This window comes from Orcinus orca, chromosome 9, assembly GCF_937001465.1.
Source record: "Orcinus orca chromosome 9, mOrcOrc1.1, whole genome shotgun sequence".
Classification (NCBI taxonomy): Eukaryota; Metazoa; Chordata; class Mammalia; order Artiodactyla; family Delphinidae; genus Orcinus; species Orcinus orca.
Genome location: NC_064567.1, coordinates 76,383,138 through 76,402,644, shown reverse-complemented (window position 1 = coordinate 76,402,644; position 19,507 = coordinate 76,383,138). Strand labels below are relative to the sequence as shown.

The window sequence follows — 19,507 nt, the reverse complement described above, 5'->3', positions numbered from 1 at the left end:
AATAATAATAATAAAAAATATAAAAATAAAAGAGAAGAGAATAAAGTATCTTAGAGTGCATCATATGTAACAGGGTAAATAGTATTTCACCAAGTTTGCTCAAGTTTATGTATGGGTACCAGGTTCAGGTAAAATATTTCTTTCTATGAACTGCAATCAAAGATATTTGAAAGCCACTTGCCTATGGGATCTAGTTCTATGTATAAACGTGTTACTGACCCACTATGATGAAAATTTAAGCAACTGGTTTAATATTTCAGTGCCTGTTTCCTCCATTATAGATTCAGCTCAATTAATATCCATCTCCCTCCTAAATACTGGGAAGTACGCTGTTTAAAGAATCAAGAAAAATCCTTCAACTGCTCTGCATTCATTAAGTACAGCGTATGCTTTTCCTAGGTTGTACATAATTTATGTTCTTCTGGTTAAGTATTTGCAGGCATTTTATTCCAATGGATTATTGTTCCCAGTATTGCTGCTGTTTTTCTGACCTAGTGCCTCCAGAGGTAAAAACAAAAACCCCATGTATGGACGAGAATAAGCTGGCATAGCAACGGAGTTACCCCCCGCACAGACACATTTAGTTATCTATTCCCTCATGACGAACTTCCCCCAAATTTAGTGGCTTAAAAGAAATCCCTTTTGTTATCTCTCCTGATTTAGTGGGTCAGGAATTCAGGCAAGGCTTGACTGAGCAGTCCACCTGCTCTGCAAGGCCCTGACTGGGGTCCTCCTGTGGTGTCAGCTGAGACTGAACTGATCTGGAGGGTCCGCAGTGATTCACTCTCGTACATGGTGCCTAGGTGGGATGCCTCTCTCCACATGGGACCCAGACAGCATGATAGAGCCCACCCAGATTCAAGGGGAGGGAGGCAGACTCCACCGCTCAAAGAATTTGTGGCCATTTTTATTATGCTGCGCTCTCCAAATCCCAAATCCAACCGGTACTGCACTCTTAGCAGGGATTAAGTGACATGACACACTTAAGCTTATGCAATACCAAGAAGTCACCTTGACTGGAAGCTGCGGCCGTATTAATTCAGGGTTAATTCTCTGGCGAGAGAGTAGCAGAGATACCACATCACTTTGGAGTCTAAGTGAGCTCCCTGACAGCAGCTAAGGTGGCTGACAGCAGAAAGAAGTTCAGTTAGCGGGTTTTAAAATCTGAGCAGTTGCTCCCAAAAGATAGAAAAGCACGGCCAAACTCAGAAGCAGGCATGGAAGAAAGAACATCGTTAAGGACATCTTGGAAAACTCACCATTTGAGAAATGTTTACATATTGCTGTATGCAAAAGAGACCAATTTTAGTTGTATCTGATTAACTACATACAGTGGGAGTCAGAATAATAAAAATGAAACAGTAATTTTTCTCCACTAAGTGTACCCATAGGCCAGTTGTCCCCAATATTTGTGTATTAAAAAAAAAAACTCTTTGAAATGAAGATTCCCAGGCCCCACCCTTTGTATCATGGGGTCTTGGTAAAGGCCAGAAGTGTGGTCGGTAACAGATACTCCAGCTGGTTCAACAGAGATGGTCCAAGGAAAACGGTTTGAGAACCTTGGCCCAAACCATCCTGTCTGCTTCATCCACTGCTATCAGTGCAGAGCAGGGAGCTCCACTTGGATGCCCTCAGAGAGAAAGGAGGCCCTGGGTTCAGAGAAGGAAAGGCCCTTGAAGTCCCATCCTTTGCTTCATGATGCCAAGAGCCACATCCCGGCATAGTCATTTCCCCCATTGTTGTCCGAACCCTCCACAGAAGGCATTTCTCCCATAGACGCACCTGGCCACTCAAGAAACATTTACTGAAGGTGGGAATGCACCTTCCAATAGCAGTAGGACTCAGAGACCCTGAAATCCTAAGTTCATATTTATAATGCTGCTCCCACACCCACACACATAAGTAAACATCCTTTGTATTTGGAAGAGGAAAAAAAAAAAAGAGGTCATTCTTTGTTTGGTTCAGCTTTAGAAGCAAAGGAGCTTCCCACAGCTGATTCCCAAAGACAGGCAATCACGAACGTATGCTGAGAATCTTAGCATCTGCAAATGCAATGATTTTTTCTTTTTTTAATTAAAAGCCTTCCCTTGAGCACGACACCTGACAGCATCTTGTTCTACCAGCATGGGTGCAGAATGTAAGCGAATGGCGTCATTGTGAGGGAGACAAACTGGATGCACACGTGAGGTTTCGCAGCATAAAATCCTATAGGCCCTGCGCAGGTCAGAATACTGCTGACGCTAATATGGGTTTGCATCAGCGTAGGCTGGGGGGAGAAGAAAGAAATGGAGTGTGTCCAACAGTCTTCAGAGCTATTATGTCCCCAGACGTGGTCCTACAGGGATGTGTATTTCCCTTGCTCACGGTGATCATTCAGATGTATGTATGTCATTATCATTAAATCAGCCAAGAGGCTTCTGCTGATTAATGATGCCCAGAGTTGGGTCCCGGAGGAGCCATGGGCACATGGAGATTGATTTTCTCTGCCACAACCTTATTCAGAAAGTCACTTGTCTAGGTGGTAATGTGCGAACTGCTCCATTAATAGAATTATTCTTTATCACTAAGCATTTGCACATTATAAAAAGAAAGCAGCAGTCTAAAAAGATCGAGGGAACCGTCTTCTAGTTTCACAGTATAATTTGCCACAGAGCTTCAGCAACAGAAAGCAAGTACCTGAGGACAAGCCTTTGCATTTATCAATGGCCAAGCTTTGAAGATACCCCAGTTGGCCGGGGCAAGCCATTGTTCAACTCTGAACAGGACTTTATTTAAAAAAAAAAAAAAAAAAAAAGCACATAATGCCAAGTTTCTTCTCTACTGTGCTAGTCCAGAAAAACAGCATAATATACCTGCACTTTACAGTTCAGGGAGTCCCATGATGACTGGTCAGCAAATTAGGAAGTTATTTGGCAACCCAGACTGAAATGAACGTCTTCTTCGCCACAGGCGTAAGTATATTATAAACATAAATCCTCTCTGACCAACGTAGGAAGAGCCTAGAGTTGTCAGCAAGTTGAGCCATTTGCTTCCAGGCAGAATACACCTAGTACATCCAAATCAGATATACGTCAATCCATTTTCCCTTAAGAGAGCAAAGTCCACAGCACTCCTGAGAACCTCATTCTTTCTATTCCCCTTCATTCCCTCATTGAGGATGGGGGGATAGTCTCCAGCTATGATAGGTAACCCTATTATACGTTAGGAAATTGATGTTTAATACCTCTCCTTCTTTTATCTGACATTTCCATTTACTTCTCTCACAACCACTCTAAAGCAACCCTTAAATCATTTTCTCTTTACCTCTACTATTTTGCTAGGTTTTCCCCAAGCAGCTATAGCCCACCTTCTTTATTACACAGCCTGGAGCTGGAAGGGGTGCTAAGGATCATTTATTCTAACAAACACATTTATAGATGAGAAAACCAGGGTCCCATCTATTAGGTACTTTAAGGAATTTGATAACTGAAGTCATAGATAAAACTCTCAAAAGCTGCTCTATGGCTCCTGTGGCCTCTGGATTTTCTGCCCCAGCTCAGTTACAAAATTCATCTCAGAGACTATTCTTTTTTTTTTTTTGCGGTATGCGGGCCTCTCACTGTTGTGGCCTCTCCCGTTGTGGAGCACAGGCTCTGGACGCGCAGGCTCAGCGGCCATGGCTCACGGGCCCAGCCACTCCGCGGCATGTGGAATCTTCCTGGACCGGGGCATGAACCCGCGTCCCCTGCATCGGCAGGCGGACTCTCAACCACTGCGCCACCAGGGAAGCCCTCAGAGACTATTCTGACAGTAAGAATCTTAGCATCTGCACATGCAATGATTTTTTTCAAGTTAAAAGCTTTCTCTTAAGCACCACACATGACAGCATCTTGTTCTACCAGCATGAGTACAGACTTGTGTTCCTCTCAAAAGCCCATACCAGGGAGTTCAACAGCATAAATCATGTCTCTTTGAGCCCCCGGTGATCCCCACGGCCAGGCTGCACACAGACAAGGTGTGGCATTGATATTCCAAAGAGGCTACACACTAAGTTTCTTAGAAAATGTGATTGGATGAAGACAAATGAATATAGTTAATGTTTATGTCAGATATAATTTCTCTCATTTCCATAGTTTTTTCAAAGCATCACTTTCTTGAATTACATTACATTGTACAGTTTCTCTTCTGTATTGTACATTAGAACAGAATGTAAACACGGTAGCTCAAAGAGAGTCCCTAAACCAGCGAGTCAGGTATTGTATGAGAGATACCTATAGTCATCTGCATTTCCACATAACCCCAAATTTATTAACGCCTTTGGGAACAGGGTACCGTGCTGAGAACTATGTATATATGTCAATAAAAAAGAAAATATGTATTTAATCAAATACTGCCCATACACTGATCTCAGATGATCAAAACCTTAAAACAAAGCAAAGGGTCTAACCTCAATTTATTATATGCTATTTCTATGACTTCATTTTTAGTGAAATTCTCTGGAGGACATCTATAAATGGAAATATCTCTGCGCCTATAGCAGGAAAATGCCTACTCATATGGAAAAAAAATTTTAACATTTCTGCCTTACCTGGAATAATTTCAGAGCGTTTGGGAGAGAAACCACTAACCAAGTAAATGTGACCAATTTGATGGATAATTCACTCCTTCATTGAAGAAATTTTTGTGCCCAGGCTCAGCTCTAGGCACTGGAGATGTGGTAATGAACAAAACAGACCAACTCTACACTCACGGTGCTTGCATTCTAATCAGGCAAGAGGGGGCACAGAGAGACGAACCGACAGTGCTTAATAACTCAGGTGCTGACAAGTGATGTGAAGAAAATAATATGGGACATAGGCAAATAAGGTGGACTGAGGATACAGAGAGTTCCTGTTTTTATAGAGTGGAAGGAAGTGATAAGGTGACACTGAGCAGAGACATGATGGAAACGAAAGAAGGGAGCCAGGCCGATATCTGGGGGAAAGACATTCCACGCAGAGGGAACAGCAAATGCGAAGGTCCAAAGTTAGAAGAACATCTAAGAGGCCAATGAGGCTCTAGGGAAATGAATAAAGGTGAAAGTGACAGGAGATTAGGACAAAGATGGAGCAGATCTTGTAGGATTCTGCAAGTCACTGTAAGGACTTTTACTTTTCTGTTGCAAGGACTGAGAAAACACTTGAAGGGTTTCATCGGAGCTGTGGCAGGACCTGACTTTAAAAGCATGGTTTTGGCTGTGTGGGCAGAATACAAGACAGCGAGTAGGCAGAGACCTCATTTAGGAGGCTACTGCCTAACCCAGATGATGGTGGCTTCCATCAGGTTGGTAGCAGTGGAAGCTAATACAGCGTGCAGTTGCTGTGGATAACTGGAAGGTGAGGCTGACAGGATCAGCTCCACTAGAAAGAAGGAGTAATTAATGCCTGACATTATTTGATTAGAGTTTAACCCTTTCGGCTTCTGGTTTGGATCCCCTAGATGTCGTAGCACTTATAGCTCCTATTAGTTGTTTGAGCCTTGGGGTGAATGAGTTTCTGCTCCTCGCCTGAAAACACATTTGGATAGAAAAGAGGGGAAACAGGAGATGTGAAGCAACTAAGAGGATGTGGGAAGAATGAAAAATAGGTAGAAGAGTACAAAAAAATGTTGAGTCTTCTTATTTAGAAATTATTGTGCATCCAACTTTGGTACTTCTTGGGGGAGGGAAGAGAGAATAAAAGAACACGATTGGAAAGGACCGCATGATGTGGCAACGGTGGACTGAGGTATTAAGTTGAAGATCAAGTGGCATTTCTGTTCATGAGGTAATTAAGTTGCATCACGGTCTATAAAAAGGTACATGCCGTATTTTCTCTTCCCATGAATCCTGTCTCCTAAGAAATGAATCACTGAATGAAGAAGTCTTTGCTTTCATAAGTTCTAACTTCACACTTGGAAACTAAATCTTATGTTTACAGATTTCTATCCAACATCATAATGAATATGATTTCCTCTTAAGACTACTAGTAACAGTTTAAGACAATTACTTTGGTCATAAAGGGGGAAACACCCCCTGAGAATCTAGCCCACTTTTATTACTAATGGATTCTCAGTCTCCCACTGAGAAATCTCTGACATAGCAAGGCTACCAAACAAGTGGCTAGCAGTGTCGCATCTGCCCAGACAACATTATCAACACATATGCTTCTTTTGAAATGGGACCAAGGGGCCCTAGCACAGGTAAATTAAGGTGATGAGTAAAAAACCAGGTTCAATGACAAAGCAGGAGGACAAGGCAACAAATAACGGATGGAAATTGTATTCCATGACCACAGAATTAAAATATCTAAACAAGCAGACATGCTGGGAGAAATTATTTGGGGTCACCAGGAGCGAGGAAATGGAACAGATGGAAACAGACTGGAATGTCTTTTCTGTTTAAATGTTTGTTTTATTTTTTTCCAAGTCTGATCTATTACACAGAGTAACACGCTGATTCTCAGGAACCAAGTCTCCGTCACTAAATTGACTAACAGACTTGGCATCCCTAAGAATCTATTAAATAAATATGTTGAGCACTGATCGAGGGCCCAGTTAGAAAAAATCGGGTCATTTTCTCCAAAGTCTGGCCAGTCTCTGCTTCACTGGTACAAAAGTGGATTTCACGGCGCTAGACAAAGCTGCCACTTGGCTGCATTGATCTCTAAAGCTTCACCAAGTTTGTGAAGCAAAACGTGCCTTTTGATGGGTGTGAATGGTCCTTCTGTGGTCAGCTGTGGAACTGATTAGGTCTTTTACAGCTATCTTCACTTTTCACTTTAAGTAGCAAGAAGTACCACGTAAGCCTAGAGCAACAGCGGCTACTCACCCCCACTCCCAGAAGAGCCAAAAATAAGCCTGCACACTTCTTATTTCTGACAGAAAGGATGATTATAGAAATCTGCCTAACCTCACTTAAGAAAATAGGTTAAACTTACGCCATTAAAAATCTCGCGAGAATTTCATTAAAATCATAGAAAAGCTCATCACAAAGACACACACGAAAATGACGGCACTTTCCTCTTCCACGTATTTTACTACCTTGGGGAATAACAGATGGGCTAATCCAGGAGCATCTGTAAAATATTTATGAAAGGCAAAGTAATTGAGATGGTAAACTCATAAAACAGTAATTTCCTCTGCTATATTCAGCAGTATGTACTAAAACGAGAATTTTTTTTACATAATAAAAAATGAACTGGCAAAAGCTACAGATGAAACAGAAAAAGAGAAGCAGAAAAATAGAGGTTATAATCCCCTTCAATACACTAAAAAGTGTTTAGGGGGAAAAAATAACTGCAGAGTCTTGCGGGGCTTTTTGCCGTTGTTATTCTTTGCAAGGAGACCTTGAATTTGCATTGTCTTCCCCTCAAGAGTTTAGGCATTCTAACATAGGGTGTTCCCTTTAATGTCCCTACAAAGCAGGTAGGTTATTCCAGGTTATTCTGTAACCTTCCATAATGATGTCCACAGGGCGTTTAGGAGAAGATTATGTGACACTAATAAGCTTGTGGCTATCTGGGCAGCCCGTGTACCTTACCTACATGGTCAAAATATACCCAATTTTTAAGAACTTAGAATGCAGTCAGCAAGCAAATCACAAGTGCACACTTAAGAAGAGAATTACACTAAATTCCAGAATAGTGTGGGGAACGTCGCAGTAGGTTTCTGACACCATCTTTAAAAGTGCAGGTAGAGAGGGGATTAGACTAGTTCAAGGTCGACAGCAAGGAGCATTAACACACTAATCCCTGGTTCTCCTAGACGTACCCCCATGACACATCTTTCCTCTTCAACCTCTGAAAATGAAAAACCTGCACAGAAATAATAAAATTTGATCTTGGAAAAGATGAAGAGCTTAGTCCAAATGTCAAAGGCAGCATGCCTGCTATGGGATGCTCACAGCCCCAGCCAGTTCTTTGCAGACGTGGGTGATGGTCGAAGCCACCATGTGGCCTGAGAAGCAGAAAGGCCAACCTGCTCCAAAATGAGGCTGCCGAAAGGCCTCACATTTGCTGGTCATTTCTTCAGGATAATAGATTATTTCTTTCTTTAAACTTTCTCGGTTCCCCCATTCTTTGAAAGGCAACCATTCATACAATCATTCAGAAAATATTTATACAGTGTCTATTCCATGACCAGCAATAGGGATAAAATAATGAAAAAGACAAGCAGAGCCCCAGCATACTTTCTAGTCAAGAGTATAAGATGTAAGACACTAAGGAAAAAAAAAAAGGCAAGGAAAAAAACTCAGCTTTAAAATGGGATAACGTGACAAGAGAGAAACTGGCTGGTTACCTCAGACTAGGTGGCCTGATGACAGCCTTTTTCAGAGGGTGACATTTCACACGTGGATGACAGGAAGGAGCCAGATATGTGATTAAGAGAGGGAAGAACATTCCTGGCAGAGGCAACAGCTATTACAAAAGGCCAGAAACTGAGAAATAGGTATTCTGTGTTTGAGAACAAAAGCAAAAAAAGCGTAGGGGCGGGAGCACAGAATTAGGTGAATTCAGAAAGATAGGCATGGTCTGAATCGTGCTGGGATTTATAAACCACAGTAAGGAGAGCACAAAGAGAAGCCACAGGAGATGTGTAGGTAGGTGACTTCCATTTAAAACTACTCTGGCTACTGTATAGAGGAAGCATTGCCGGGAAGCAAGGGTGGACACGGAGACCCCAGTAGTGCAGCTATTCCAGTGGCCAAGAGAGAGGGAATGCTGGCCTGGACCGGGGCGCTGGATGCAGAGACAGAAGTAGTTGGAGATGGAGCCTGAGTTGATTGGACTTGAGCATGGGTTTGACATGCAAGGAGAGACAAGAAAGGAAAGAGGCTTAAATGTTAGACTTTCGGTTTGGATAACCAGGCAGATGGTGAGACCATTCACTGAGGAAAGGAAGACTAAATGGGGACAGGTCAGGGAATCAAAAGTCATGTGTTGGCCACTTGATTTAGAAATGCCTATTAAACAGCCACATGGAGATGCCAAGTAGACAGGTGGTTACAAGGAAGCTGCAGAGAACGCACATATTGAATGGCCAGAAGCACTCTCGTTTGGACTCCGTTTCACCTTGTTCTTTCTCTTGCCTTACCTAGCTTTGATGAAGCGAGAATTAGATAAGGTATACTAAGAAGCTTTGCAAAGAATAAATTAATGCCCTCGCATTTGGAATTATTATCACTATCACCTTCCATCCAGCATTTATCTGGCACACGCTATGTCTTCATTGTAGAAGTTTCAGGAAATGTGGATTATGCCATCCCTGTCCCCCAAGATATTGCAGCTTTTAGCGGGTTCATACTGTAAAAGAAACTGAACCTCATTCTAAAAATGATAAAAGGAAAAAAATCTCCAAAAGCGTTACCATGTCACATGACTCCACTGTAACCTTAGGCAGCCACACAGACTTGACTTCTCACAAACCTAGACAAGTAATCAGTGCAAAACTGAAAGGCTGGAGTTTCCCTAGTTGGGGCGGTGTCTGCTGAAAGACTTCAGTGTCCCAAAGATGGTGAATGTTCCCCCACTTACTGCCACATAGTATCAAATTTCATACTTAGTTTTTCCTTCGTGTTTAAAGAAATTCCTATGAAAAATGCAATTTCATTGAGCAAGGATATTTCCACTAGGATAGTGAACATGAACACTTTAGCATGACATGAAATTAGTTTATCTGATTATTAACCAAGAGCTATGCCCTTAAAGAATGGGACAGCTGACTGGGCAGCTTGACCTGAGCTGTGGTCAGGTAGCCAAGAGGGTCAGCTCCTCCCAGGCAGAGTGTGTCCAGATGGACAGGTCAAGCGATGGGACGTCATCAGCTCCAAAAGGTAATGTGAGGCCATCGCTAACTGATTCTCTTGGCCATACAGTTTCATCCTATGCAGCATGGGGCTCCTTGCTTTTGTTCTCATTCAGTAAAAGGAAAGAGCTTTGAGGGCAAAACAGGTATCACTTAACTGTCCCTAGATTTCTCACAAAAACAAAACTTTTGTTTAAAACAAGTTCGGAGCTAGGAATTTTATCTAGGAAAACGACAAGCCCTAAAAAGAATGAATATACATATCCGTATTATACTCACACCCTGACACTGTCGTCACTATTGTCATTAACAAGAGCATCATAACTTTGGAATGTCTTCCTGTCTGCAAACTATTGTGAAATTGAAGTTCTTAGCACCACAGCCCTCACTAGAATTTTCACTGAGGTTATCCACTGAACAATGAAAGTATAGCAAAGCATTCTCTCAGGCAGTAGAGTTCACGGATGACTTATGGCACTATGTAGAGACATCCCTGCCCAGAGAGAACAAAATTAATTAAGGTATTGAAAATAGTAATTAATTTAATAGTCTAAGGAAACTGCAGTGAGCTTTCAATTTTGCACACTGTATTTTAACCAGTTTAAAGATTACCAAAGCTAATTTTAAACCCACAAGTGGCTTCTTTCAACAGTGATTATGCTTATCAACTCTCTCCAAGAGGTATGACAGTAATGGAGGTAAGTTCCAGGATACAAACTAATTTTGAGCAGAGCGCGTTTAGAAAGTTGACCTACTACAGCACTAAATCACCTAGCATTTTCCAAGGCCAAGTTAAAGTGAGTTTTTTACTTTTAACTAGTGTCTAGGATTATCCATGCCAGTAGCTCTGTGGCCCCCTTGATTAATCCAGAATTTTCTGTCCTGCTCTGTTTTCCAGCCTCTGCAAGCACGTATGTGCCGACGGTGTGCAACGGGCGGGAAGTCCTAGACTCCACCACGTCATCTCTGTGATCGTGAATTGCAGTTCAGTTCTCGTGATTTTAGGCTGTTAGATGAAAGTGCTCACGTGCAGCTCCGGAATGTGGAAACAGAGCAAAACAACACCCCTAGTACCTTTTTTTAGAAACAGTACAATAAATTATTTTTAAGGACTGTACAGTATATAGTGACGTGCTAGAACTTTTTAGACTGATTTTAGTGTCCCTATTATTAACAAGTCCCCAGAACATGGAAATAACCATTGTTTACAGAGCTGAGCATTGGTGACAGGGTCTAACAGGGTCAGTCTATTAGAAAATACAGTGGCGATATTAGGTAACTTTTTTTCCTATGAAGTTTTTTGTAGGTCCTTGTTGTAACTAACTTAGGATGAGTTTCTATGTTGTATATTAAAGTTACATGATGTGTGTAACAGGTTGTTTTTCTCAGCACAAAGTAAAAAGCATCTGTATTAATGCAAAGATATTGAGAATAAAACCTTCAAGGTTTTCCAGCATGGTGGATAATGGCTTGTACTTTTTTTTAATCATTCCAGGTAATTTGAGTATGTTGACTTTAGACCATTTCTACTTTTTTAATGTCGGAAGAAATGATCTAACCGTGCTTCTTTTCACATCTAGATATGCTGAACACAAGTTGTTACCCTACGAGGGAGCTGTGAGCAGATGTAGCCTTCTTTGCAGATCGCATGATCAGAATTTGACTGATGACAGCACAAATATCAGGGGATTACAGTGGCCAGATGATAATACCCTTGTTGGTTTCTTTAAGCCACATCTGTACGGCAGCCCAGATTTTGCCCAAATATGGCTCTGAGGCAAAGAGAGGGTTCCTCCATCCCTGTATTCCTCTGATTGCAGAGGCTGACCTGCCAGGGGAGGTTTGATGGCTCTCATTTCCCAAAACAACCTTAATTACTAGCAAGGAGCCTGGGGAAGTGTCTTGTTATTCCATTGGAAAATCACGCTCGTGGTTCATAGCTGAACGTAGCAACAAAAATGTAGTACAACTTCTTTTCCAATGCTTTTCCAAAGTCCCAAGAACAATGCTCAGGCATACAGACTCATCTCTAAACGTGAATGTTTTACTAACCTAAATAAAGGAGCAAACAGGGAAAGCACGGATAAGCTACAACTGGCTCATTCTTACCAGCACTGTCCTTTTTCTCCCGGTAAACCCTTGAGCCACGAACCATTGATTCATGTAGAAAACTTCGCTGAGTACCTATCTGCTAGGTCCTGCACCAGATACCATGGACAGAGAAGGTATCCGTCTCCTGTAACTCATCTGACAACTTAACACGAACTGGGTGGCTTAGAACAACAGAAACTGGCTCTCAGTGTCATCAGGGTTGCACCCTCTTAGCTGCAGGGGAGAATCCATTCCATCCCTCTTCTAGTTTCTGGTGGCTGGCAGCTTCCTGACATCAAATCAGTCTAATCTCTACGTCCACCTTCATGTCACCTTCTCCTCTGTGTGTCCCTTACGAGGACACTTGTCATTGGATTTAGAGCCCACCGGGACAATGCAGGGTGATCTCATGTCAAGATCCTTAATGACATCTACAAAGGCCCTTTTTGGAAATGAAGTACCATTAGGATGTGTACGTATCTTTTAAGGGGCCACTCTTCAACCCACGACAGAGAAAAAGATGATTAACACATAGTTCTTGCCTGTAAGAAGCAACAAGACTGGAGAATATGCTAATGAGGGACCTGCAACTGAGGAAGGAAGAGGAGGCTATGAGGGACCCACAGGCTAAATAACCAGGGCCTGGTTAACCGAGACTGGTCAATATACTTTAAAGATATTCAGAAATAATGAGCAGGTGCATAAAAGCCAACAGGACTGGCCTTGAAGGAAATAAAGTGAGGAGTCCTATGTTAGAGATTCCCTTCTTCCTTCTCCATGCATTTGAATCAGCATCCTCATCAACGTGTTCAAAACTCACCAGATGCTCAAAGACCACAGTGCAAACAGTCTCTAAACTCTCATATCCAAAGAACCTGGACTGGGGGGGAGTGGGTGGGGCAGACTGAGTCACAGATTCAACAGCACTAGATGGCAAAAAAGAAGTCTATTGGCCTTCCCTGGTGGCACAGTGGTTGGGAGTCCGCCTGCCGATGCAGGGGACACGGGTTCGTGCCCTGCTCCGGGAAGATCCCACATGCTGCAGAGCGGCTGGGCCCGTGAGCCATGGCCGCTGAGCCTGCGCGTCCGGAGCCTGTGCTCCGCAACGAGAGGGGCCGCAACAGTGAGAGGCCCGCGTACTGCAAAAAAAAAAAGTGTGTTGTGACAGAAACTGGCAGGACTGCTAGATAAGTGTACTCAGAATGAGCATCTGCTCAATATCAAGGCAACGGCAAGGCTGATGGGAGAGAAAATAAACTCAATCCACTGATGGGATGTGACAGGCTAAGGAAGGCAGTATCATTTGGGTTGTTCAGAGACACAGCTAATGCCTAAAGTAATCAAATGGATCATGGATCTTTGTAAACAAGACAATGGGGCTGTGGGTGAATCCTGAGTGGGTGTTTCTGAGAGCTGGGTTTCGATCTATGGCCGCTCTATTTCACTCACTGCCTTTGCACTGAAAGTGCATTGACCGACAGCTCTCATCACCTTTTTCTCCCCTGCCTCGTACCGTGTTTCCTATTCAAAAGTGCATCCTCTAACGTGTGATCCCTAGAAGTAATTTTTTAAGGAACTTTCAGCATCTGTATGGAAAATAGCAGCTATAAAATCTTTTTCACATGAGGCATTTCAAACAAATAGGTTTTGGATTGATTCTTTTTTAACTCCAGTAATGACATTTCATTCTCTCAGAATATAAAACTCACTGAGCCGATCCATCTTTGCAAAAACATCCTGAATTTAAGGAACTCAAGCAGAATGCTCTATCCCACTCATAAAAAACATATCAGAACCTAATGTTATGGTTGATTATTGTTGGATTCCTGAGAGTTTACCGTTTCTGGAACGCTCCGTATCCTCTCTAGTTCAAGTATTAAGATTCTCTTGCGCACTCAGCCTTCTCATGGTAAAATAAAAAGGTCCCATTTGCAAAGTGTGAGGCAAGCTGGTTTGCAGTCCACACAGAGGACAGATTAGGAGAGTGCCTGAAAGGAGTTAATTCAGCCAGTGTCCCTTTACAGTATGCACCCCACACTGCCCCTCAGCTCACCCCCTCTTTATCCACGCAACCACCACGAGAGTTCTGGGTGCCAGAGCTCTTCAGCAAAGGGCTAGAAACATGGAGAAGCCAAGAAAAGTGAGGCGCCAGGAAGATGGACCATCCTTATGGATTCTAACCTTCACAGCCCTAATAAGGCCCAAACCCATGAATAAGGCAGTTATCACTCCTGTCCTGTGACAGAAAGCTTAGATGTGCACAGTTGTCACCGGTTGGACTCGTTCATTTAAGCCAAGCAATGGTAATCTGAAATCAGCCATCTGAGACAGAGGAAATATTTACTCCCCTCCAAACCAAATTTACCAATATCCACAAGCTATTTTAGACAGGGCTCTTCATCGAAGAGTCACTGCTCATAAGATGAGGAAAATTCCAGCAAATGAAAAGCCAAACTGGGACATTTCGTTCAAGGTGACTGGAGGTCTGTTTCTTGAACCATCAGTCACTGAAGGAATCCTACGTGTCTTTTGCAGCTCAGTCAGTCTTAAAATAGGATTTGGTAAATGTGTGTGGACTGAGGTGTGTGCCGCCTGAACACATGCAATGGACCCTCCAGGGATGGCAGGGGACCCTCTCCAGCGCCAGAGCTCAGGAATCTAGGCTGACACTATATGCATCAATATACACTACTTCCACAGAGTTACTTGAAATAAATCTGTACGTAAGATTGAATATTATCTCCAAATCCAGTTACCTTAGCAACAAATGTCATAGAAACCACAATGAGAAAGGCTTTTAAATCAATTGTGCTGGTTGACTTTGAACCAATTCACTTGTTTTAGGTTTATCATTTCCTAATCAATATCCACAATCAAGTCCCAGAACTATAAAAGGAACTCAGAAGAGAGCCTAGCTTGGTCACCTGGTGAGTGATTAAATCATCAAGGGAGGGGGGTGGGTTATTTTTTTCTTGATCCTCTCTAGAGACCTGAGAAACTCTGAAGGTGTAAACTCCTAAAGGGCAAAAAAATTTGTGCAAACAGCTTCTTCCAAATAGTTTTGTTTGTGGGTGGAAGTTACTAAAACCAGTGGTCAACAAACCACGGCTCACAGGTCAAATCCTAGCCTAGCATCTGTTTTTATAAAACCTGTGAGCTAAGAATGCTTCTACATTTTTAAATAGTTGGAGGAAAAAATCAAAAGAAATGTAACATTTCATGACAAGTTTCCACGCACATAAAGTACATTTATTTGAATGCAGCCACACCCATTTCTATATTGTCTGTGGCTGCTTTCGTGCTACAAAGGCAGAATTGAAGAGTTGCAAGAGACCACATGACCTGCAAAGCTGAAAATATTTACTATCTGATTCCTTCCAGAAAAAGTTCGCTGGCCTCTGATCTAGACAATTGCAATAGTAACATCAATTAATATCAATTGCAACAGTAGTATCAATTAATTTTCAATTATTCGCCCTTATCTTTTACTTCCTTCATTTATGACCCTAAAATGAACTCATCTGAAAATGTTAAACCAAAATAAAATCCAGCAAGTGTGTAATCTCTGGCCACTTACTGTGAAGGTGAACTCCATTTTAGCATCCAAGGAATAAGTGAGGTGTTGGGATTTTTTTCAGTTTACTCCCCTTGAGTCCTTTTCTTTAGGGTGACCTTAATTTAGGACTTGGGCATGTAAACCTGAGATAATGTTCATGGTCAGTAGAAAATAGATGTGAGGATATGTAAGTCCTCTGAAGAAGTTCTACTCTATACATCTTCACTGTCAAAAGGTAAATGTCAGCAATACACTGACTTTAAACATGCCAATACAATGAAAAAAAGTAATGGAAAGTGTCTTGACTGTGTTGAGACCTGAGTTCAAGGATGAGGGCCTTTGAGACAGAATCAGATCAAGAAATGGGCCAGATGAGGCAATTTATACTTTTCACCTACTAAAACATCTGATTCTTCTGTATTGAAGAAATGTAAACTGGTCCTGTCTGCACTGAAGTAGACAGCACTCTTAAGTGATAATAAAAACTCTAATGCAACTGGAAACACCCATGAACAGATAAACAAAGTGTAATTCCACCAATCAATGGACTATTACTCGGCAATAAAAAATAACTACTGCTACCCACATCAACATGGATGAAACTCAGAATCATTATGCTGAAGAAGCCAGACATAAAAGACTACATTCCTGCCTGACTTCATTTATAAAAAGTCCAAACTAAGCTGTAATGGTTAAAAATCAAATCAGGGGTTGCCTGGAGGCTGGAGGTGAAAGGAGAAAGGAAGGCTATAAGAAATCTTTGGGTGTGGTGAAAATGTTCTGTATGTTGATTATGGTAGTGATGTAACAGGTATATAAAACTTTCAAAACTCGTATTGCACATGTTTAATGGATGGAGTTTATTGTTTGTATATCATTCCTCAGTAAAGCTGATTAAATACCACTCATGCAGACCTAAAAATAAATCAATCAATAAAATAAACTTGCCAATAAAATCATCTTCCCACCACGACTCCCAGGAAATTTACTTTCGTTAGGAAGAGAGAAACGATCTGCATATTAGCCTCCCATTAGGAATGACCACGAGTCACAGGAAGTAGCTCTACTGACACATGTCAGATGACAGTTGACCAGGTTCTGTCTTGAAGAACTAGAGTCAATCGATGACCCACCACCTGGGAACCTGGAGACCCCAAATGGTAAATGACTAGACCCAAGCAATTGTTCAACATAACCATTTAAACCACCTTTTCTCTCCTGGGGAAGAAAATAATGACAAAGATCTACACAAAAATACTATGAAAGATTTTTAATCCTGGAAAGGACTTGATCACTGGTAACCAAAGAGGGGAAAAGTCAACAAGAATAGAATCCAATCTTTTAAATCAAGTGAACACATATCAAATTGCTCAACATTGTTAAATGGCATGATATAATTTATCCATAGAAGACATAATCTCATTCAGTGGAAAGCTGATTTAAATGTTTTGACAGAGCGCTAAGAGATATTATAGGTAACAGCTGACTTAATGGAGTATTTAAGCCTTCAAAACTGCCTTTTAGAAAAATAACAAATAACTTCTACCACTTAGAGGGGAAAGGAAATAACAACTGTCAGCTAAAAATCATAGAAACGTGATTAATTTGTTTATGCCTTTCAACATTCCACTGAGATCTGCAAAGGCAAGACATAAAATTAAAGTGAGTTCTATAGCCAGGATTGATCTGAATATTTTCCTCACAATATTCCTTCTGTCATACTTCTTCAGTGCTTGGAATAAAATGACAACCCACTGGGATCCAAAGGAAAAAGTCAGCTCTTTCCAAAGATGGGACTGAGCTGCCAAAATCTATTTTATATCTAAAATTAGAAATAAAATAAATATATCCTTGAATACCAACTATATTTTCAGAGAGTTCATTAAAATTTAAGGCATTTTTGACACGTCAGAGATTTTAGTCCAGTGACACGAGAATAAAGAAGCTACCTGGGAGCAAATCCCAATTATCTCTATGGCTTGGAACGTACATGTTGAGCACAGCAAAGATGAAGAGAGAGGTGACAGGTGACTACGCGGAAACTTCCTGACTCTGTCCAGTCTGTATGACTTTGCCAGGGTTCCTCTAAAAGGGTGCACTTCAAGTGTATTTTCATTCTTCTGTTTAAATTTTGATCAAGATGGGGAAAGGGGCATCAGCACTGTTGGCAGGATAAACATGAGCAATGCCAAAATAATTTCTTCGTTATAATAGAATTTAAGAAATTAAACGTGGAAGACGTTTATGTAAAGCAATGCCCTCCGTGAATTTCACAACAAACAATAAAACAACGGCAACCTCACCTATACTCACGAATCCAACAGTAGTGATGTACACAAAACAAACATTCACTCAACAATAACAGAATGGTCCAGTGTTTTACCCACCAGTCGAATAAATTCAATTATTTATTTTTATCTCATTTGCCACAAAACTAAGGATGACCTGCTGAATCAAAAGTTACAAGTCATACCTCATTGACAGACTTGGGGCAAAACATTCAATAAACCCTGCCCCTATGCCCTGCCTCTCTCGGCCAATCACCAGGCTTTTAAAAAATCTGGATTAAAACCTATAAAGATCACTGTTTATTGGAAACAAACCAGAGCACCTTAGATTATAAATGGTCAGGAAACTCCCCTCTTTCCCACTTCTAGAACAATTAAGTTTTACACAAAATTGGTCAAATCCAGCTTCATTCAAACTTCTTTCAACCAACAGTATTTAAGTCGCACTAATACCAATATAACCCGTCCACCATAGGAAATATGACAGTTACCTGGATCATTTTTGAATAAGAGCAACAACACTTATTTCATAACTGCTTATGGGACACAACCACATTCTTATTCTGAATACAGTTCTATGCGATTTTCTAAAATTCAATCCCTGCCCTGCTAACTTAAAAAGAAAACTTTCATGGAAGTCATAATCCTTAAAGTCTTTGGCAGGAAAATAAGCATATAACCTTTGATGCTTGACATAGGGTAAATGTCCCACTGTCGTTTTCTGGAGACCATGAAATTATCCCAATACCTTTGTACAGTTGTCTGTACTTATAGACAAGCCAGCCCACTTTCTTCTCATGATTTTGCAAGTGCTCTGATAAACAAGCTTTCCTACTCATTCTAAATTATACTTCAAGTATTACATAAATTGTTTCAAGCCATTTGACTTTTATAATAGTGTCAGCTTGTTTGTACCAGTGGAAAGTCAAGGCTTCTCCTTATCCCTTTTTTTTTTTTTTTTAAGAATCCCACTTTCAGTCAAGCCCTTCTTACCAGTTCCAACAAGGATGGAATTTCAAAGGCGATTATAAGTTAGATAACCCAAGCACATGCTGACTCTTCATTAAGAATTACTGCTTACTTAGGCTTCTGAAATCAACAAGGATACCCTATGGAAAAATGAAAAATCTATTGTCTTTCTTTGTTCACCATTTTTAATAGAAAACATGTTTTAAGGTCTGTCAGGAAAATAAATAATGGGACAAAATAACTGTACCTTAAAAATTTTTTCAAATTGTTCCCCAAAATATAAACAAAGACAAGACATAAATGGGATCACAATGCATATGCTCACATCAGCCCTCCAAACACACTTTTTATATAGAATTCATAAAGAAGGAAAGTTACCCATTAATTCTATGGCATGCATCAGCAGTGCACTCGTGGGCTTAACCTTGGTTTTGAGTTATTTGTATATACAGATACATCTCTTCCTGAGTTGAGCTTCATCTTCAGTTGAGACTCAAAACATTTGCTTTCTTATTTTTGGCAAGACACTTGACCACGTTATAAGGCAATCTAACATTTCAACCTCCTTCCCTTTTCAGCGGCATGGCCCTCCTCTGTGACATCACCAATGTGCTGGATACGAGGACAGGCTCTAAACTATGGTCCTGTAAAACTAGAGAGCAGGTTTCTTTGTTCATTAGTCTGAAGGCTACAGCACTGTCTTTCATATATTGGGAGATCTTGAGGATTTCAGTTGAACAGATTCAAAATGGTCTTCTTTGTCCTATGGGGGAAAAAATATTAAGACAAAATCAACTCACTA

General features: G+C 41.1%; 2 protein-coding genes across 7 annotated transcripts in view; one reads left to right on the top strand and one right to left on the bottom strand.

Annotated features, from left to right (window-relative positions):
- Nucleotides 1-11,257, top strand: part of GRM3 (glutamate metabotropic receptor 3) — a 235,747-nt gene extending 224,490 nt beyond the window's left edge. The window contains exon 6 of the mRNA XM_004263417.3: nucleotides 10,700-11,257. Coding sequence (XP_004263465.1) covers nucleotides 10,700-10,773 — 74 coding nt within the window. The 3' untranslated portion in view covers nucleotides 10,774-11,257. The remainder of the gene's footprint in view (nucleotides 1-10,699) is intronic.
- Nucleotides 11,258-16,289: 5,032 nt separating this feature from the next.
- The window catches only part of ELAPOR2 (endosome-lysosome associated apoptosis and autophagy regulator family member 2), a 291,435-nt gene continuing 288,217 nt past the window's right edge, over nucleotides 16,290-19,507 (bottom strand). For all 6 annotated transcript variants that reach the window (XM_049714889.1, XM_049714888.1, XM_004263420.3 and 3 more), the window contains one exon: nucleotides 16,290-19,468. In XM_049714889.1, the coding sequence (XP_049570846.1) occupies nucleotides 19,409-19,468 (60 nt within the window). In that variant the 3' untranslated portion in view covers nucleotides 16,290-19,408. The remainder of the gene's footprint in view (nucleotides 19,469-19,507) is intronic.